The 22128-nt window shown below is 39.4% G+C and overlaps 1 protein-coding gene across 1 annotated transcript in view; it reads right to left on the bottom strand.

Moving 5' to 3' along the window:
- Positions 1-20125, bottom strand: part of SAR1B (secretion associated Ras related GTPase 1B) — a 30556-nt gene extending 10431 nt beyond the window's left edge. Inside the window, exons 1-3 of the mRNA XM_041762060.1 lie at positions 19975-20125; positions 9119-9194; positions 4216-4335 (exon numbers count right to left, since the gene is read on the bottom strand). Of these exons, the coding sequence (XP_041617994.1) occupies positions 4216-4335; positions 9119-9176 (178 nt within the window). The 5' untranslated portion in view covers positions 9177-9194; positions 19975-20125. The remainder of the gene's footprint in view (positions 1-4215; positions 4336-9118; positions 9195-19974) is intronic.
- Positions 20126-22128: the final 2003 nt, after the last annotated feature.

Raw genomic sequence — 22128 nt, 5'->3', positions numbered from 1 at the left:
CTCCTCAACTCAGCAAGACCACTGTCTTATGTTTGGGTTTCTTCTCCCTGCACCATGGTCCGAAGATGACCTCCTCTGTGATAAAACTTGAATAAAGGTTTGTTTTCCTTCTTTCAGGAATTGTAGTCCTGTGCTATTGTCCAGTTCTGAAAATAGTATATATGTTTGTCCAGTTCTCTAGCTGCTTACAGTAGGAGGGTAATTCCAGATGCTCTTACTGCCCCACAGCCAAAAGCAGAAGTCCCCTACAATTATAATGAAAGGTTCAGTGTAATTTTAACTATTCATAACAATTGTTGAGGCCCCAGAGTAGTTTCTTGTTAAAACATTCTTCATGTAGGGGTGCTTGGGTGGCTCAGTCAGTTAAGCATCTGGCTTTGGCTCAGGTCATGATCCTGGGGTCCTGGGATCAAGCCCCATATTTCGCTCCCCCCCTCTCCCTGCCTCCCCCTCATGTTCTCTCACTTGAATAAATAAATAAAATATTTTTAAAAGTATATTTTAAAATATATTTTAAAACATATTTTATTTATTTATTTATTTATTTATTTATTTATTTATTTATTTTATTTTTTAACATATTTTATTTATTTATTCATGAGAGACACAGAGAGAAAGGCAGAGACATAGGCAGAGGGAGAAGCTGGCTCCCCACAGGGAGTCCAAAGCAGGACCCGATCCCAGGACCCCAGGATCACGACCCGAGCCAAAGGCAGATGCTCAACCACTGGGCCACCCAGGTGCCCCAAATAAGTAAAATCTTGTTTTTTTGTTGTTGTTTTTTTTTTTTTAGATTTATTTATTTATTCATCCAGAGAGAGCGAAGAGAGAGGCAGAGACACAGGCAGAGGGAGAAGCAGGCTCCCTGCAGGAAGCCCGATGTGGGACTCGATCCTGGGTCCCCAGGATCACACCCCGGGCCACAGGTGGCGCCAAACCGCTGCGCCACCAGGGCTGCCCCAAATAAGTAAAATCTTAAAAACAATTTGTGTTCAAATTTTTTTTTTAATTTTTATTTATTTATGATAGTCACAGAGAGATAGAGAGAGAGGCAGAGACACAGGCAGAGGGAGAAGCAGGCTCCATGCACCGGGAGCCCGACGTGGGATTCGATCCCGGGTCTCCAGGATCGCGCCCTGGGCGAAAGGCAGGCGCCAAACCGCTGCGCCACCCAGGGATCCCAACAATTTGTGTTCAAATGTGTTCCTTTCCATAAGGAAAATATAATGCTTGGTTAAAATCCCTAGTATATTCCCTGCTTTATAAAAAGTCCAGTTTCATTAAGATACAGAAAACTTAATATTCCAGGGAGTTTGCCCCTTCCCAGTCACTGTCCATTCCCAGAAGTAATCTGAATTCTATCACCACAGGCTTGTTGTGCCTGTTCTAGAATTTCATATAAATGATACCATACAATATGTAACTTTTTGTGACCAGCTTCTTCCAAGCAGCATAATAATATATACTATATTTAACAGTCATTCTTCTTTCTTGTTGAACAGTGTTTCATTATTTATCCTTTTTTTTTTTTTTTAATGAGTATCTGAGCTGTTTCTAGTTTGGGGCTATTACAAACAAAGCTGGTATAACATTCTTGTACAAGGATTTCGGTGAACATATGTTTTTCATTTCTCCTTGATAAATACTTAGCAATGGAACTGCCAGATCATAGGGAAGATATATAGTAACTTTTCACATATGCTTTTGATTAATGAAAAATGTAAGATAAAATGTGAGATGCAGGAAAGTTGAGATGACAACTGTTTTGTGCCACTGCTTTTACTCCTAGTATTTCAAACAATGTGTGACATAAAGTAGGTGCTCAATAAATATTTGATGAATAAATAAAGGAGAGCAACATCAAAAATTTAAAAGTGGGGGTGCCTGGCTGGCTCAGTCCATAGAGCATGCAACTCTTGATCTCAGGGTTGTATACTGGAACCCTGTATTGGGTGTACATTACTTAAAAATAAGATCTTAAGAAAAAAATTTTTTTAATTTTTTAAGGATTTCATTTATTTATTTATAAAAATATATTTATTTTTTAAGATTTTGTTTATTTTTTCATGACAGACACAGAGAGCGAGGCAGAGACACAGGCAGAGGGAGAAGCAGGCTCCATGCAGGGAGCCTGACGTGGGACTAGATCCTGCGTCTCCAGGATCACACCCTGGGCTGAAGGCGGCGCTAAACCGCTGAGCCACCCGGGCTATCCTCATTTATTTATTTGAGAGAAAGAGTGAGCGGCATAGAAAGAGGGAGAAGCAGACTCTCCACTGAGCAGGGAGCCAATGTGGGGCTTGATTCCAGGACTCTGGGATCATGACCTGAGCCAAACGCAGCCACTTAACAGGCTAAGCCACCCAGGCACCCCTAAAAAAATGCTTTTAAATTGATTTCACCTAATACAATACCACTTTGTAGTTTCTTCCAATTGTTTAGGCACACAATTTATATACTCAATTTCACCATGATCATTTTTTAATAGTATTGTTCTTGTATCAGAATCTTATTTGCCAAGCCCTATTCTTCTAATATAAAAAAAAAAAAATTGGGATCCCTGGGTGGCGCAGCGGTTTGGCGCCTGCCTTTGGCCCAGGGCGTGATCCTGGAGACCCGGGATCGAATCCCACATCAGGCTCCCGGTGCATGGAGCTTGCTTCTCCCTCCGCCTGTGTCTCTGCCTCTCTCTCTCTCTCTCTGTGACTATCATTAAAAAAAAAAAAAAAAAAAAAAAAAAAAAAATTATCAATTTTATGAAATCTTCCCTTTCCAACTTCACTAAGAGCTCTATCAATAAAATGATACATGGTTTTTGTTGTTCTCCTTCCCTGTTCTCTGAATAGTGAATTAAATAACTATCATATTATCTACTTTTTGGTCCAGTGCTCAATTTTACACTCATTATTAAGGCCACAGTCATTTTTTCACAGTTAATTTGTGGATTAACTTGTTTTTAAACTCTATGCCTAAAAATATATAATTAAAAAACAAAACAGAACTTTAAGTCTACTTGATTCATAGTCTTTGCAAGTGAAAGTAAGGTCACAGGTATTTTTCACAGGTATTTATAAGTTAGGCTTCTGTTCTAATAATTTTGTCACTTTAACATTTACTTTTTTGAACAGTATTATGACATAACTTTATATACTGGATGGTATGTATTAAGTGAGTTACAGAGTCAGTATTAAGTATTAATGTCTTTCAGGTAGTCTTTCTTTTTTCTTTTCTTTTCTTTTTTTTTTTTTTTTAAAGATTTTTATTTATTCATGAGAGACACACAGAGAGAGAAAGAGAGACAGAGATACAGGCAGAGGGAGAAGCAGGCTCCATGCAGGGAGTCCCCCTCGATCCCGGGACTCTAGGATCATGCCCTGGGCCGAAGGCAGGTGCTAAACTGCTGAGCCACCCAGGGATCCCCTCAGGTAGTCTTTCTTAAAGAAACCACAGTAAATTATCTTTCAAATTGTTCTAAAGCTTTCTTTCTTTTTTTTTTTTTTTAAGATTTTATTTATTCATAAGAGACACACACAGGGAGAGGCAGAGACACAGGCAGAGGGAGAAGCAGGCTCCATGCAGGGAGCCCGATGTGGGACTTGATCTGGGGACTCTAGGATCACAGCCTGAGGCGAAGGCAGATGCTCCACTGCTGAGCCACCCAGGCATCTCTGTTCTAAAGCTTTCTATAAATGTATCAGTATGTGCCGTTTTTTTTTTTTTTTTAATTATTCTACAGTCTTTGTATCAGATACTGTTGAGGTTTCTCTGAGTAGAAAATAACTGGTTAATAAATTGAGAGTTACCAGCAAAGTGTAAGACTATATAACCTGTCCACTGAATAAACATTAAAAGTACACTTTTAAAACCTGAAAGAAACTGAAGTTATCTGAACAAGGTAATGGTGACTATTTATAGCCTAAGTAGTATTTGGATGGATAGACCTCAATCATGTTATAATCCCTGAGACAGTAACTTTAATTCCTCTAGCTGGAGAAGGGTGTACTAATTGATAAGATAGGAGTATTATTTCAAGATCTATATATACTCCCAGGGAGTGGAGTGTGTCAGCTATGATTTATTATAGTATTTGAAGACTAGGTCAAATCATAATTTATTCACCAAAAAACCCCACCAAAAAACAAAAAGTTTTTGGTTAGTGCCTATGAAGTGGTATCACTTGATAATGTAATATGTTGTATGTGGGAATATACTTACTGGGATGTAACGTGGGGACATGTTGTCCAAGTCTGTCATCTTTTAGCATGTGTAGCAATGTTGTTTTTCCTGCATTATCCAATCCAAGAAATACCAATTTACCGGTTTTCTTATATAATCCTGTAGAGTAAGAGCTATGATTAGTCAAAATTCTGACAGAGATTATCCAAACAAAAGACTTTGAATAAAAGAATAATTTAACATTTACAGTTAGTTATTTAGATACCTTTCCTAATTATTCTAGATTTTTTTTATAAAGAAACACCTTTTGAACTTTAAGATTTTATAAATTGCTTGAAAAAGTCTGGATTTCTATTCTAGTTTTAGTTTTGAAGAGTTATTCTATATCATGATTTGTTAATTCACATCATTTTATTTTTTTATCTTTTTTTTTTTACATCATTTTAAAACTAAATTTCGTCCCAGTCACTAAATGTGTTACCTAAACTTGTCTGCAATACCACAACGCTGATTCCCTTTACAATTTAGTGATAAATATCAATGTCCTCTACTAGAGAAACATTGATAAAATACTTGACATCATGTATTTATGAAGCTAGACCAAAAGGAAAATTAAGGAGATTTTCCATAGGCAAAAATAAATTAAGCAGTTTTGACAATAAAAATCATAGTGAGTTTTTTCAATAAAATGCTTAGGTCATTGTCAAATTTCCCTGAGAATACAGTTAAACTATTCACAGGATTGCATAAAACTAAAGCAGCAACAAAGAAACCAAGCACATAATTTTGGATGTATCAAGCAAGTACTGGTACAGGAAGTGACAGAAAAAAAGAACACTGACCAATATAGTAGTTTGGAATTTCCTGTGAAATTCCAAGTTGAGCTTTATTTTATTTTTTTAAAGATTTATTTATTCATGAGAGACACAGAGAGAGAGAGGCAGAGACACAGGCAGAGCGAGAAGCAGGCTCCTCAAGAGGAGCCTGATGCAGGACTCGATCCCAGGACCCTGGGATAACACCCTGAGTCGAAGGCAGACACTCAACCACTGAGCCACCCAGGCATCCCTATTTTTTTTAAAAGGCTTTTTTTCAGAGCAGTTTTAGGTTTACAACAAAACTGACAGGATGGTACAGAGATTTCCAAAATACCCCTTGTCCCCACACATATATAGCCTCCCCCTTATCAACATCACTCACAAAAATGGTACATTTTTAACCAGCAATGAATCTACACTGATACATCATAATCACTCAGTTACCTTAAGGCTCACTTGGTTTGTATATTCTGTATTTTGACACACATATAAGGACATAAATCCATCATTATAATTATCATACAAAGTATTTTCATTGCCCTAAAAATCCTGTATGCTCCGCCTATTCTTCCCACCCTGTCCCCACTCCCCAGCATCCACTCATCTTTTTACTGTCTCCATATTTCTGCCTTTTTGCCTTGTCAGAATGTCATATAGTTGTAATCAGTACGTAGCCTTGTAAGATTTGGCTTCTTTCACTTAGTAATATGCATTTAAGCTTCCTCCATGTCTTCCTCCATGGCTTGATAGCTCATTTCTTTTTAGTGCTAAATAATGCTCCACTGTCTGGATGAACCAGTTTATTTATCCATTCACCTACTGAAGAATATCTTGGTTCCTTCCAAGTTTTGTCAATTATAAATGAAGCTGCTATAAAACATCAATATGCAGGTTCATGTGTGGACCTACCAAGGAGCACACCTGCTGGATTATATGGTGAGAGTATGTCTAGTTTTGTAAGAAATCCCCCAATCTTCCAAAGTGTCTGTACCATTTTGCATTCCCAGCAGTGAATGAACATTCTTGCTGCTCCACATTCTTGTCAGTTTCTGGTGTTGTCAACATCTAGCTTTTGAAAATTCTTTTTTTTCTTTTAACTTTATTTATTTATTCATGAGACACACACACACACACACACACACACACACACACACACACACACACACACACACACAATGAGAGAGAGAGGCAGAGGGAGAGGGAGAAGCAGGCTCCATGCAGGGAGCCCGACGTGGGACTCGATCCCCGGTCTCCAGGATCATGCCCTGGGCTGAAGGCGGCGCTAAACCGCTGAGCCACCCGGGCTGCCCTAGCTTTTGAAAATTCTAAGAGGTATGTGAGGGCAACCTGGGTGGCTCAGCGGTTTAGCGCCGCCTTCAGCCCAGGGTGTAATCCTGGAGAACCAGGATCAAGTCCCAAGTCGGGTTCCCAGCATGAAGACTGCTTTTCCCTCTGCCTGTGTCTCTGCCTCTCTCTGTCTGTGCCTCTCATGAATAAATAAATAAAATCTTTAAAAAAAAAAAAAAAAAGAGGTATGTGGTAATACTGAACTTTATGTTTCATGTGTTTAATTGTCAACACCCATGGAATTACATGAGGACTGGGACATAATAGCAAGCCCAAAATATATTTAATCAATCAATGAATGAACTTTTAAAGATTTTAGGTGTTGTAATTCAGGCTACCTATGTTTTAATAAGTTCATGCCAAAATAACACGTAATTCTTTATCCACATTGAACCTTAAGAAGTAAATTGTAGGATGTCCTAATCTTTTGATCACCCAGTGACCAAGAGTTTTGATCCTAAGGGCAGGATTGTTTTCCATATTTACTTGAGCTGGGATACTACATTTCTTATTTAATCATGAATTGTGACTAATAATTTTTTATACATTTCTTTTTAAGATTTTATTTATTTATTTGAGAGAGAAAGAGCACAACCAGGGGGAGCAGCAGAGGGAGAGGGAAAAGCATGCTCTCTGCTAAGTAGGTGGCTACATGTGGGGTTCAATCCTAGGACCCTGCAATCATGACCTGAGCTGAAGGCAGACACTTAACTGACTGAGCCATCCAGGTGCCCTGACATTTCTATTTCTTAAAACGTTTCTACACAGATTGTTTTCAACCAGTGCAATCAGAATCAATCTTGCTATCCTTTTAAGTAGTAAAAGTGCACTAGATAAGATTCCAAAAGGAACACCTAGAACGTTTAAACTTTAATCTTTCAAGTGAGTTGGACTAAATTCTTATTTTGTGATAGGCACTGTTAAGCAAACTGCTACACATTATTTAATCTTGAAAATAATTCTTTGAAGTAAACATTATTATCTTCTTTTTTACAGATGGAAACAAAGGCTCAGAGTTAAACTTGCTCAAATGCTGAAGTTAGATCTGAGATTTAAAACCATGCCTGATGCCAAAGCTTTGGTTTATTTCATTTCTCTACACTGCCTCCTAGTATTAGTCCTATTAACCTTTTGCTCCTGCTTATGCGGCAATTTATTTTGCTCTTTCAACATAGTTCAGCATAGATTAGTATTTCTATAAACTGAGATATAGATACCAACTTGTTACAACTAAGGTTATCCCAGTATAATGAAATTGAAAATGTTTATTTCTGACTCAATTGTTGCAAATATGTAACAAAATATCTCGGTCTGATAAAAAAATATATATATATATTTTTAAAGATTTTATTTATTTATTCATGAGAGATGCAGAGACACAGGCAGGGAGAGAAGCAGGCTCCACGTAGAGAGCCCGATGTGGGACTCAATCCTGGGACTCCAGGATCACGGCCTGGGCCAAAGGCAGGTGCTAAACCGCTGAGCCACCCAGGTGTCCCTGGTCTGATAAAAATATTAAAGAATTCTTGAGGAGGTAGTGTAGAGAGATCTGATATTTGACCTGTGGTAGAGTGACAGTATAAAATGTGAGGAATTTTAAAAAGGAAAAAAAAAGAAACCTTGTTTTTTAAAAATGTGCAAACATTGAGGTCCAAATAAGATATAAAAATAGATCGACAAAATTTGATCTTACATTTTTATCCTTTTAATATGTAGTAATCAAACAAAATGTGTATTTTCCAAGCAAAATTTATTTCCTTTGTTAAGATGTTGTGGAAAAAGAACTATTTATATAGGAGATAATAATTCCTAAGTACGGTTGTGGCCAGTTAGGAATTATGTTGACAACTCTGTAATTATATGAAATGCTTCTCTTTGTTCCAGTTCAAGATGATGATTACATGGAGACTAAACTTAGGGCATGATCTGAAAATAGGAGACTGGAAATATCTTCATTAACTAGTACAATAATAAAATTGTGTACGTTGTAACATAAAAGTTAATCAAAAGCTTGTTTCACTGGAAAATGTGAGAAGAGTATTAAGAGAATGAGATGCTAAGATTTTTCCTCTTTAAAAATATAAAGAAAACAAAATCTATAAAGAGAGGAAAATCTCTAGTCAGAATTGCTGGGTATACAAGTCTCATTTAGAAGATGATATGCTGGGCAGCTGGGGTGGCTCAGCGGTTTAGTGCTGCCTTCAGCCCAGGCTGTGATCCTGGAGACCTGGGATCGAGTCCCACGTCAGGCTCCCTGCATGGAGCCTGTTTCTCCCTCTGCCTGTGTCTCTGCCTCTCTCTCTCTCTCTCTCTCATGAATAAATAAAATCTTAAAAAAAAAAAAAGAAGAAGATGATATGCTGCCAGTTATGATATGCAAGGCACTTTATGGAAGTGCGTTTTATAATAACAAAAATAATGAGAAAAAAAAAAATAATAATGCAGAGAATCCTGCGAGGATTAAATGAGATAAGGTATCTAAAAGCACTTAGGTAAACTGGCTAATCAAAGGTAGCTATTCCTGTAAATAATATTCCTATCAACAACCTTAAGGTGTAGGAATTATTTTTAATTTACAGATAAGGAAACAAAGCTAAGGCGGAGAAAGTAATGTACCCAAGATTACATAATTAAAAGGGATACAACGAGTAACTGAACACATTTGTATGATTTCAAAGCCCACATTGGGTTCTATATAAAGAAGCTTCAGACAAATAAGCACTTTATTTAAGTAGGAATAAATGGGATAACAGTAGAGAAAAAAGGGCCAACATTACCTAAAAACTGTAGAACACTGCTGAAACCACTGTAAATCCAGTCAAATATGAAGGACATATCCAAATCTTACAGGGTCTGGAAAAGAAAGAGTTTTGAATTCAGTAGTCAACATTAAACACCTACAATATTAAACATGAACTCTGAGTAAAAAATCCTACAACAACCTTACTATAAGTAGTTAGCCATTTTTAACCAGGGTGATCTAATCGGACATAGATTGATGCATAAAAAACAAAATGCCATTAAAATACAAACTAGTGGGGTGCCTGGCTGGCTTGGTTGGAAGAAGATGTGACTCTTGACCTTAGGGTTCTCAGTTCAATCCTCATGTTGGGTGTGGAGCTTACATAAAAAAAGAAAAGAAAGACAGACAAAAAAGTAAAAGATTTCTTTCCATTTTTAAGAAAACAAACTAAAATAATTTTTTTAATTTTAAAAAAAAGGAACTAGAGACCATTCTTTGCCAGTCAGAGTAGCAAACACGAAAATTAATTGTAACAGCCAGAACTGGAAAAGATGTGGTAAGAGAAGCAGTTAGTGGCAGTATAAATTGGTACAAATCTTTTTTTTTTTTTTTTTTTAATTTTTATTTATTTATGATAGTCACACACAGAGAGAGAGAGGCAGAGACACAGGCAGAGGGAGAAGCAGGCTCCATGCACCGGGAGCCCGACGTGGGATTCGATCCCGGGTCTCCAGGATCGCGCCCTGGGCCAAAGGCAGGCACCAAACCGCTGCGCCACCCAGGGATCCCGGTACAAATCTTTTTAACAATTAATTCAGCAGTAACATGTTAGTTATACTGTTTGACCCAAGAATTTTACTTTAAAGTTAATTAATTAATTTTACGTAAGCTCCACGCCCACTGTGGAGCCTAATGTGGGGCTTTAACTCACAACCCTGAGATCCATGCCTGAACTGAGATGAGGAGTCGGGTGGCCACCAAGAATCTACTTTTAGAAATTCTCCTAAATAGGGACATTTTTAATGTATAAAGATGTTATTCAAAGCATTATGTAGGAAAAATTTTGGAAATAATCTGTATTCAACAGTAAGTTAAATGAAATATATGTGATCAACCTATAACAGATTTACCAAAACCTTAGAATAGGGGAAGAAGTGCAAAAAGATGTAAAAAGAAGTTTATGATAATGAAGAAAGTTTCTGGGTCTGATTATACCTATGTGGAGTAAAAACCCTCTTTCTGTTACTTTTGGTCTTTTGTAGCAAAATGGTACCAGGTAAATTTCTGGGTTTGTAAACTTTCTGGGCATTTTTCAAATTTTAACTATATTACTGAATGTTAAAAACCATTTTCTTAAATCACAGTAGAAAATGCAGAGTATAATTCAGTTTAGCATTTACTTGATATGTGCTTGATAACTAATAAAGCTAATATGGAAAGAAGAGGGAAAAAATCCTCGAGAAATGAAAAATCACATATACAAAAATACACTTTCAGATCAACAAAGTTCATTTTCTAGAGCTTGATAGAACCCAGGCCCAAAAATTGAGCCTAAACAAGTCAAACAATTTCAGAGGTTCTTCTCTCTTTGACATTCTTTAGACAAAGTGTGACATACAACACTGCTTTCTTTAACCACCTCTCTGTCAGGGGGCTGCCAACTTTGATCCAGACAGGCCCACCAAACTCAGAATTGCTAGAGGATAAGGTGTTAAGAGATTACATTGCCTTGAGACTGAGAAACAAAAGAGACAACCTACCTGCAGTTTAGGAGGCTTAGAAGTATTTACTAGGGGATTCCCTGGATCCAGGCAATAGCCTCACCTCTCTTCCATCCCCTTACATGAACTAGCAAGAGCAAAATTTTGCTCTTGGAACCGGTCCATTCCTGACTGAGAATGACTCACAAATTATGAAGTTTCATGTGTTAGTATCACAAGAATGGGAACTAGAAGAGCCACATGTATATGGAAGAATCCAGTACCTCAGAAGTTCTTATTTTACTCAAGTTGAAAATTATAACTCATTCTATTATTATTCTAGGTCATGTAGAAATTGAAACATGTAGTCACAGAAAATATATACAAGTGGCTTTTCTGAAGATTTTTAGGTAAGATACAGGTTTTTCAAAGAGAATCATAATTTTTACTGTAGATAATCAAATAAAGTACTGGTGTACTGAGACATTTTATTTAATTCAATAATGATTACCAAGTTCATATTATGTCCAAGGTCCTGAGCTAGACACCACAGGGGATTCAAACATTGATGATAAACATGGCTCTTTCTCTTGAAAAGGTTAGAGTCTAGGAGTAAGTTAGCTACACAAATGTAATTCAACAAAATGTTAAAACTGAGTATGATAAAAAAAAAACCGAGTATGATATTATCTAGGATGGTAATAACTTACCCTATAGAATTAGAATTTCAAAACTTATACAAACACAAAGAAAAAGAACTACTCATATTGTAAATCAGAAGCTATTAGGGGATTAATGATCATAACAGCATGAAATCAGAATAAGAAGTAAAGCAGTAGGAAGGGGGATGGTATGCTCACAAATGTACATTATGCTCTGTATAGAAAAAGAGAAAAACAGACTTCCTTGTCTCTACATCCAGAGTCCATTACCACAGTTCTACAGAGGCAAAAACTGTAGCTAAGGAAACATTTTTTGGATGATGTTCAGCCTGAATCTTGATGATTCAATAAGAGTTTGCTAAGTAGCTGTTGTACTTTGTGCAGAGGTGTGAAACTAAGTGGGGACAGCAAAAAGTCAGGTACTGTGAAATGATGGGACAGGTTAGGGGACTGCAAACTTTGAGTCAGTCCACAGGTGCTCACAAGGGTGGCAATGAGTCAGAATGAAAAACCAATCTGAGACTAAATTTAGGCATTTGGTCTTCATGCTTGCTACCTATAACATATAGACATAAGAAACAATACTGAATCAGTCTTTTGATTTAATAAAGCAAAAATTAGCATCTACCCCTATGAGCATTATGATTTGTCAAGAGGTTGAAAACAAGAGCTATGGAACCAGGACTTTACCACTTATTATCTACCTTAAGCAAGTTACTTCAATTTCCTTACCTGTAAACTGGGGATAACAGTAGCTCCCTGAGATGGTTGTGAAGATTAAATCCATTACTAGACAAAACACTTAACATCTGACGTGGAGGAAGCATTTGATGTTAGCTGCTGTTATTTCTTCTACCATGTAGCCTACATGACTAGGTACTTTGTGTATGTCACACTAAACACCCTAACAACCTTTCTTTCTTTTTTTAAAAATATTTTATTGGGCAGCCGGGTAGCTCAGCGGTTTAGCGCTGCCTTCAGCCTAGGGTGTGATCCTGGAGGTCTGCCATCGAGTCCCACGTCAGGCTCCCTGCATGGAGCCTGCTTCTCCCTCTGCCTGTGTCTCTGCCTCTCTCTCTCTCTCTCTCTTCGTATGTCTCTCATGAGTAAATAAAAATTAAAAAAAAAAGAATTAAAAAGATTTCATTTATTTCAGAGAAAGATAAGAGCACGAGTGGAGAGAGGGGCAGATGAGGAGGGAGGAGACTCTCCACTGAGCAGGCAGCCCAATATGGGGCCTGATCTCAGGACCCTGAGATCACGATCTGAGCAGAAGGCAGATGCTTAACCATTTGAGCCACCCAGGTACCCCCAAACAACCTTTCAAAGTGAATACCTATTATTAATTTTTTTTCTAAGTAGGCTCCATGCCCATTGTGGGTCCTGAAATCAAGAGTTGAGTGCTTTAGTGGCTCTACTGAATCACATGCTTTACTGACTGGGCCCCAAAGTAAATACATTACTGTTCCCAATTTACAGAAGAAACCGAAGTTAAAGTAACTAAAACTGAAGCATTAGTTATTGGCACATCTAAATTCAAACTCGAGTCTTTCTGACTTCCAGGTCCATTCCCTTTCTCTTACATTGTAGTAGCTTTATAACAAACAGTTTTAAAGGCTTACATTTGTTTATTTTTATTTTTTTAATTTTTTAAAGATTTTATTTATTTATTCAAGAGAGACACAGAGAGAGAGAGAGAGAGAGAGAGAGAGAGAGAGGCAGAGACACAGGCAGAGGAAGAAGCAGGCTCCATGCAGGGAGCCTGACATGGGACTCAATCCCAGGTCTCCAGGATCAGGCCCTGGGCTGAAGACAGCGCTAAACCGCTGAGCCACCTGGGCTGCCCTTAAATTTGTTTAAATGGTTACATACCATTTTTTGAATCACTCCAGCTTATAACTCTGACATGTAATTCCTCCTTCTCTCTCACATCCCACATCCAGTTAGTTATTCCCCAGCTCTATCAATTTCTGCAGTCTCAAGCTTTCTTTAATTCCTATAGGAGCTACTTAATGAAGAACCTTAAACCACATTCCCCAACATCTTAACCTCAAATTTTGTTTGTACCAGTCTGTAGACCCTCTTCAGAGTGGTTTCATGAAAATGTCATCTAGAGTTTACTTGTTGCATAGTCAGGGTGACTATACCTCCTGGCCTGCTGGGGATGGTCTCAGCAAAGTTATTTCAGTACAATTATTAATAGTGCTTCCTTTCACTGTTGAAAGCATGCTGATTAGGTGTGACATTATATGGCCACCCTATACCTGTGGATAGAGCCAAGGGAGCTGAGAAATGATTCCAATTCCTGGTCTAGTATTCCAGAACTTCCATTGTGTACCTTTGGCCACCTTTATGAGCTTAAATCTTTTCCACTTGTAGCTTTCCCTGGTTCAAAGTAAACCACTTGCCATTCACTACTGGTGACGTATACATTACCACCTTACAATCTCTGTCCATTCTCCTTCCCAACCAACATCAGAATTTCTGCCACCAACTCTGCCCAAAGGCCTCCTGCTTTAAGCACCAGTCAAATGGTATGGAAGAAAGGAGTTTTCACTTGAGATGGTTGTTAAGGGACACAGAAAGGTGGGAGAACCAACAGAACCCAGCAAGGATAGAAGAATTAGAAGAGGGGCATTTGTATGGCTCTGTTGGTTAAGCGTCTTCCTTCAGCTTAGGTCATGATCCCGGGGTCCTTGGATCAATCCCCATATCAGGCTACCTGCTCAGCAAGGAGTTTGCTTCTCCCTCTCTGCCCTTCCATCCACTTGTGCTCTCCCTCAAATCAATTAAAAAAAAAAAAAAAACTAGAAGAGACAGTGGCAAAGTGGAAAGAAGTCCTCCATCAAGTACTGCTGCAGAGATGTCACAGCTTGCTTAGTGACAAGGAGACAACTGTTGAGAGCATGAGCAGCCCACAGTAGAGCAGTAGTCCAGGAGAGCCTAAAGCCAGTACTACTTAAAGCACAGCAGAGCTAGGTCTCGAGGAGTCATTAACTATGTGACCTTGGAACAAGCTAGTTTCTTTAGCAAACTCAGGGTGTTGTAAAGATTAAATGAGATAAAATGCACAAAATAAGTACTTAATACCTGGTTGCTATTATTATGGAGAAGTGAATAGGACAGAAGGTCAATAGGTGGAGATAGTAAGGCAAGATTCCTCTTTCAAAGAGTTTGAAATGGTATGATGGAGGGGATTTTCTTCCTAAGGAAGGCTAAATATGTTGGTAAGAAGGAGCTAGCGGAAATGGAGAGGTTAAAGATGAGAAAGAAAGGGAAGGAAGGAATTAAGCAAAAGGGGGAAAGTCTCAAGAGAAGCCAGGGCTGAGAACACATCTCCTCTAAGAATGGAACGAAGGAGGGCAGGGGAATGTACAGTGGAGGTATCAGGAATCAGACTCTAGAAGTGAAGAAGGGGTATAGAGAATTTTCAGAGGAGCAGAGTGATGATCTGAATAGCTATAGCTATTGTGGGGAAAAGATCAAGTTAAAAGACTGCTAAAAAGAGGCAAGTGCTTGGCTAGGGCTGAAAAACATTCATAGCACTGCCCATCTGCACTGCATGGATTTCCAACTTCCCCTTCTCCCTGCCACCCTCACCTCCCAGGGAGGATCTGCTTCACAGCACATGGAATGAATAGGGATTAGGAATGAAAAAAGACAAGGGGAACAGGAATTTGAGAGTACTAGTGAGAGGCTGAAGTGATTTGGTCAAAAATTCAGGCTGTGTAAAAAAGGTATAAAGGCAGCTAGTATGTGGGGATAAACTGGGGAGCAAAGGCAGGCTTCTCACAGAAGAGAATAGGGGGAAAAATCTTATTGAAAAGCAACTGTAGACATAGTCATAGTAAAAGGGTGGGAAAAGTGAAAGGCGAGCAGAATTGGGTCAGCAAACTGGAGAATGTAAGGTTCAAAAATTCAAGAGGATCAGGTCTGGGTAGTGACAATTCCAAGGCCTGGGTCTGGCACAGAGAGCTGAAGGAAACTGGAGTGAAAGGGGAAGCCAGGCTATATGGTCTACTGTCCAAGTTGACAGCAGAATTACCTAGAAGAATGGAGGGCTAGAGGAAGCAACACTGTGAATCAAGTGACAAAGTCCTCATTGGAGGGGTACCTAGCTGGTTTATTCAGGGGAGCATGTGATTCTTGATCTCGGAGTTATAAGTTCGAACCTCACATTGGGGATAGAACTTACTTAAAAAAAAAAAAAAGTCCTCACTGAAGATGATTTTTAGGAGGTGAGAGCTGTGAGACTGAAGGAGTGGAATGGGTGAGCCTTGAAGAAAAAAAGATTTTTTGCATAAAGATGTCCACATTTGCTGTTATAAAATTTGTCCCTAGAAAAATAATTCAATAACATATACAGAGAAACTTTATTTAGAATATAATGAGATATTTATATTTCTATAAAGCCATGGTTTCTAAGAATCTTAAAACAAGGTGGGAAGCATTAATCATTTTAATGTAGAAGTAAAAATGCCCAACTAAGAATAAAAGTTACATAGCCACAAACAGATATCCGAGCCCTGAGAACAGGTTACACAACACCATGAATACACTATTAGACATGTGAAGAGCAAAGGTCAAGAATAAGGAAACATATACACGTCAGCAGATTTATTTATTGCATGAACAACAAACAGGAAAAGTGCCTATGCAGATTAGAAAAGTGATCTACTCCAGTAACATGAAAATCAGTACAAAAGATTATAATGGAGCAGAACCTCTCAGATGACAAATAACTTCTTAAAGTCTTCTTCCATTAAACTTTCAAATGAAAGTTTAAGTTTATATGAAATTCCATTACATGAAATGTCCTGAACATGTAAGTTCTCAGTTAGTGGTTGTCAGACACGGGAGGTAAGGGGAAACTGGGAGTGACTGCTAATAGGTACTGGGTTTCTTTCTGGGTGACGAAAATGTTCTGGAATAGAAAGTGGTGATGGTTGCATAACATTGTAAATATACCAAAAACACTGAATTGTATACTTTAAGAGGATAAATTTTATGGAATGTGAACTATCTTTCAAGAAAGCTATTATTAAAATATAAATAAAAATAAAAGCTCCAATAATCTAAAAAGGCAAATATAATACCAGAGTAGCACTGTAGAAATAATACATTATTAACTTCAGGAAGCAAAGGGTGGTAGAGCTATGGGGAAAGTAAGTACTTATCCTAAGAATTTAAAAATCTGGATCTAGGGACGCCTGGGTGGCTCAGGGGTTGAGTATCTGCCTTTGGCTCAGGGAGTGATCCCAGGATTTGGGATCAAGTCCCACATCGGGCTCCGTGCATGGAGCCTGCTTCTCTCTCTGCCTCTCTGTGTCTCATGAATAAATAAATAAAATCTTAAAAAAAAAAAAAATTGGATTTAGGGATGCCTGGGTAGCTCAGTGGCAGAGCGTCTGCCTTCAGCTCGGGTGGTGATCTCAGGTCCTAGGATTGAGTTCTGCATGGGGCTCCCTGCGTGGAGCCTGCTTCTCCCTCTATGTCTTTCCCTCTCTCTTTGTGTCTCTCATGAATAAATAAATATAATCTTTTAAAAAAGTGAAAATAAAAAAACTTAAAAAAATAAAAATCTGGATTTAATATGCATCTTTTGAGGTACTATTACTCTGGGAAAACTAATCTTTCTGAGCTCCAATTTCTTCTTACTTATAATGGGAATACTATCGGCCTCACAGTTTTAAGATTGATCAATTATGATAATGTACCTGAAGACATTTTGAATACTACACAATATAAGGTGGCATTCCAACTAAATTGAAATTCAAACCCCAAACTTTATTTATATAAAATTCGAATAGTACTAGAAATACAATGCCAAGCTCTGCTTGACTATGTTTTATAAAATTTCAGCAAGGCCCTGTGCATTACTAAGGATGGAGAATAACAATGTTTTTTTTTTTTTTTTGAGAATAACAATGTTGAATGTTTCAAGACAATTCTGCCTTATAAATACTCTTCAGGAAAAAAAATAAATAAATAAATACTCTTCAGTAGAACTGTTAGATTTTCTTTCTACAGCCCTTAAAGTTTTGAAACAGTGATGCAAATACAAAACTCAAAAGAACATTTTTATGACTGAATGCATAGCAATCATAGTAATGGAATTATACCTTTGGTTCCATTTAATCAACAAAAAGTACAAACGCAAGTTTCTTTTGGGGAAAAGTGACATTCAGTTGAAAGGTTTAAAAAAAAAAAAAGAAAGGTTAAATCTGTGACATATATAGGATTTTTTTTAAGAGTGAGAAAACGAGGAAAGAACACTATGAATAAAGTTTTAAGTCTGAGGATTGAATTTGCCTATACTGAATTAAGAAAATGAATGTATAGATATAAGCAGTGTCAAATTCCATCCTTAAAATACTTTTTTTTAAAAAGCTCTAGGCCCAGTGTGGGCCTTGAACTCATAACCCCAAGATCAAGAGTAGCATACCCCACCAACTGGGCCAGCCAGGGCGCCCCCTTAAAATACTCCTAATTGAAACTGTTCTAAAAGCTATACACAAGAGAGAAAGTTTCCTTTTTCTTTTCAAATTTTTATTTAAATTCTAGGTATTTAACAGAGTGCAATCTGGGTTTCAGGAGAAGAATTTAGTGGTTCATCACTTCCAAGAGAATATTTTCAAACACGTGATTTTAAAGGTATTTGCTTAGTAATGTTTTGCAGAGAAATCATTTAAAGGAGTATCAACCAAGTATACTTAAAGAAGAGGGTGGAGAACTAATGAATCATTACTACAGAATTCTGATTTATAAGCTTCAAATAATGTGGCAGTGATTTTCATTTCTGATAGCCTAATCTCTTGTCTCAATTCCTGCTTCAAGTGCAAGGAAAGGATAGTTAAAATGTACTTTTTTCAACTGCTAATCTTTGTAATTACTAACAATGCTTCTCTAAAATTTCTTTTTTTTCTTTCAGATTTTATTTATTTGGGAAACAGAGCATGAGGAGGGGGGAGGAGACAGAGGGAGAGAGAGAAGCAGGTTCCAGGGCTGGGGTGGGGGGCTGCTGATGCAGGACTGGATACCAGGATCCTAGGATCAGGACCTGAGCAGAAGACAGAGGCTTAACCAAGTTAGCCGCCCAGGTGCCCCTTCTCTAACATTTCTAAAATAAAAGCAAAACATTGCTCTTCTGCAAACTCAGAAAATGCCATTGAACTATAACATTAATTTTTAAAGTTCAAGATATTTTGGTGAATATAAATCCTGCTTCTGTGTTATGTCTGCACCACTAATTATTGACAAATTGTAATTTTTCCTTATTCCGCACCTGTAAAATAGAGAGGATACCATTACCTTCCTTAGTGGATTGTTGTGCGAATGGCTAGTACCTCACAGAAAGGAGACAGTCAGTAAATGTTTACTTTCATACTCTTAACTGGAATTTTAACACTGAACCTAGGATATTATTTAGAGTAAGATACAGGGTAACACTGAGCTTGACAGATGAATATGCAAATAATACTAGGTTTAATTTTTCAAGTTAAAAGGATTCCCTCAGGGATACCTGGGTGGCTCAGTGGTTTAGAGTCGGCCTTTGGCTCAGGGCGTGATCCCGGGGTCCTGGAATCGAGTCCCACATCTGGCTGCCTGCGGGGAGCCTGCTCCTCCCTCTGCCTAGGTCACTGCCTCTGTGTCTCTCATGAAAAAAAAAAATAAAAAATTTTTTAAGATTTTATTTATCTATTCATGAGAGAGAGAGAGAGAGAGAGAGGCAGAGAGGCAGAGACCCAGGCAGAGGGAGAAGCAGGCTCCACGCAGGGAGCCAACGCGGGACTCGATCGCAGGTCTCCAGGATCAGGCCCTGCCTGGGCTGAAGGCGACACTAAACCGCTGAGCCACCCGGGCTGCCCTAAATAAAATCTTAAAAAGAAAAAAAAAATCCCTCACTGTTTTGCCCAGTGTACCAAATACCTTACGTTCCTAATGAGTTTGGTTCTTTCGGCCAATGAGGTCAGAGTTTCAGCCGTTGTCAAAACAAATTTCTATGTTCAAAAATCTTGGAAAAATTTTTGAATCATTAGTTTCCCCCCGACAGTTTATCTGTTCCCCCACTCTGCTGGCCTTGGGCTATGACCGGACGCTAACTCGTACTAGTCAGGGAGCTCACTTTGCCCCCAAACTAATGAGGAGAACCGAAAACACCGCGTCACGGGCTCTCGAGCTGTCAGTGATCCCCTGCACCTGCACCTTCACCTGACCAAGTGAGTAAACTGAGGACGAAGGGAAGGAAGGGCTCGTGTGCAGCTTAAAGTCATCCCGTCCTTTCCTGCAATGCCACCGTCTGACAGAAGCAGGTGTCCTATCCAGAGGACTCTGAGCGCGACCACCGCAGAGCAGGAAAGGAACCCGTTCCGCTGGAGTGCCGCCCGACTCCGGACACGAAAACAGAGACCCCTTTTCGCCTGGCCACCAGCAGGGGCCCCGATGGGCTCAGGCCCGAAACAGACACCTCCCCTGGGACCCACAGCTGCCGCCTGCCGGTTCCACCGGCGGAAGAGACTACCACTCACCAGCGAACGGAGAGGTCGCAATTCCTCGCCTGGCGTCTGCCCTACACCCTCCTCGATCGAACTGCAAAGCGCGATGGCTGCCGAAGCACCAGCTCCCGTCAGCGACTTCCGGGCCGGGGGTGTGCCTCCCTCGCAGTGGTCCGCAGGGCCACAGTTCCACGAGCCTAAAGTTCCGCCTCCTCGCGGTTCCGCCGCCAGTGCCCCGGCGGAGCGCGGCTGCTGCCTGGAGCCAGCCTTCCCGCAACCTGGTCTCCCCACGTCCCCTCCCCACCCCCCCGCCCCCAAAGGCCTGCAGGGGCCCGAGGGCCTGGGCAGAGAAGGGAACGCGGGTCCGTAGCTTGGGAACATTATCCATGACATCTGTTCTTAAAAATACTACATTTAAAAAAATATATATTTTAAAGTACACCTGTTTCTTGAATTCACAACGTACAAAACGTAATTATGTGCTAGATAACGTGTTAGATGCTAGGTTTTGAGCTAAACAAGACTGTCTTGATTCTGCTGTTCTTTACTAATGGATTCATGTTACCTTCCTTAAATGTGTTTAAATAAGGATAGTTGGGTGCCTTGAATGGAAGTGTGATGCTCTCCAAATTGCTTTAAGTCAGGTTTCTAGGTAATGGGGACAGAGGAGGAGCTGTTTGGGGGTTAAGGAATAGGTTATTCCATAGAATAAAAACCTATATAACTTGCTCAAGCTGAATCTCCCCCTTTCTACTGCAGCCTCAGGAAATGCCTTAGCCTAGTGTCTTCCCTTCACATTTGCCATTTCTTCTGCCAGAACAGATTTTCTACACCTCTCCTCTCCATCTCTCTATGTCATACCCACTCTTCAGATTTCAACACAGATAGCCCTCTCTCATCAAAACCTCCCTCCTAGGGATGTCTGTGTGGCTCAGTCCATTTTGCTTCCCACTCTTGATTCCCCCTCAGGTCATAATTTCAGTGTTTTGAGATCAGCCCCACAGAGGGTTTCATGGTTAGTTGGGAGTCAGCTTGAGATTCTTTCCCTCCCCCTCTATTCCTCTTGCACAACCACCCCCTCCCACTCTCTCTCTCAAATAAATAAATAAATAAATAAATAAATAAATAAATAAAATCTTTTTAAAAAAAAATCCAAAAATCTCAGGTCATCTGGGTGGCTCAGTTAAGCATCTGCCTTCAGCTCGGGTCATGATCCCAGGGTCCTTGGATGGAGCCTCACATTGGGCTCCTTGCTTGGCTGGGAACCTGCTTCTCTCTCTCCCTCTGCCTGTTGTGTTCTGTCTCTTTTTCTTTCTGTCATATAAATAATACCTTTTAAAAAAGAACAAAAACAATCTGCCTCCCCATATGGTTTTCCCAGCAACCGTACAATTAGCCTATTATCATTCAAGTTACCTTATAATTGCCCAAGTAAATATGTATTTGTGTAAAGTCTCCCCCAACAGACATTCTGTAAGCTTCCTAAGGTGAGGAACCATATCTGTTTATTCCTCTCTTAAACCTGTTTCCAGTGCTTGGTAAATAGGTGATCAGTTCATATGAACAAGTGATCCATTCATAAATGAAAAACTCCTAGGTACATTTTTGTTCTCAAGAGATTAAAGAATTGGACCCCTGGGTGGCTTAGTCAGTTAAGTGTCTGCCTGTAGCTCAGGTCATGATTCTGGGGTCCTAGGATCGAGTCCTGCATTGGGCTCTCCACTCAGTAAGGAGTCTGCCTCTCCCTCTCTCTCCTTGCCTGAGCTCCCCCGCTTGTACTATCTCTGTGTGTTAAATAAATAAAATATTTAAAAAAGGAGAGATATTGAAGAATTTCCCCAGAGTCCATTGATCTGAGCTAGAGGAACTTGTTTTTCCATCTGGGTTCCCCTCTGCTCTCCTTTCCCACTTACCTACTCTTGAGTTTAGTTCGATTTGTTAAAATTGATGAGGAAATCTCATTTAAAATGGAGTCAGGAAGAGCGCCTGGCTGGCTCAGTCTGTGGAGGACTCAATTCTTGGTCTTCGGATCATGTGTTGAAGCCCCATGTTGGGTATAGAGATTACTTAAATAAATAAATAAATCGGGCAGCCCGGGTGGCTCAGCAGTTTAGCGCTGCCTTCAGCCCAGGGTGTGATCCTGGAGACCCTGGATCGAGTCCCACATCGGGCTCCCTGCATGGAGCC

Source organism: Vulpes lagopus, chromosome 7, assembly GCF_018345385.1.
Source record: "Vulpes lagopus strain Blue_001 chromosome 7, ASM1834538v1, whole genome shotgun sequence".
NCBI classification, from domain to species: domain Eukaryota; kingdom Metazoa; phylum Chordata; class Mammalia; order Carnivora; family Canidae; genus Vulpes; species Vulpes lagopus.
The sequence above is the reverse complement of the archived record's forward strand: the minus strand, read 5'-3'. Positions and strand labels throughout refer to the sequence as shown.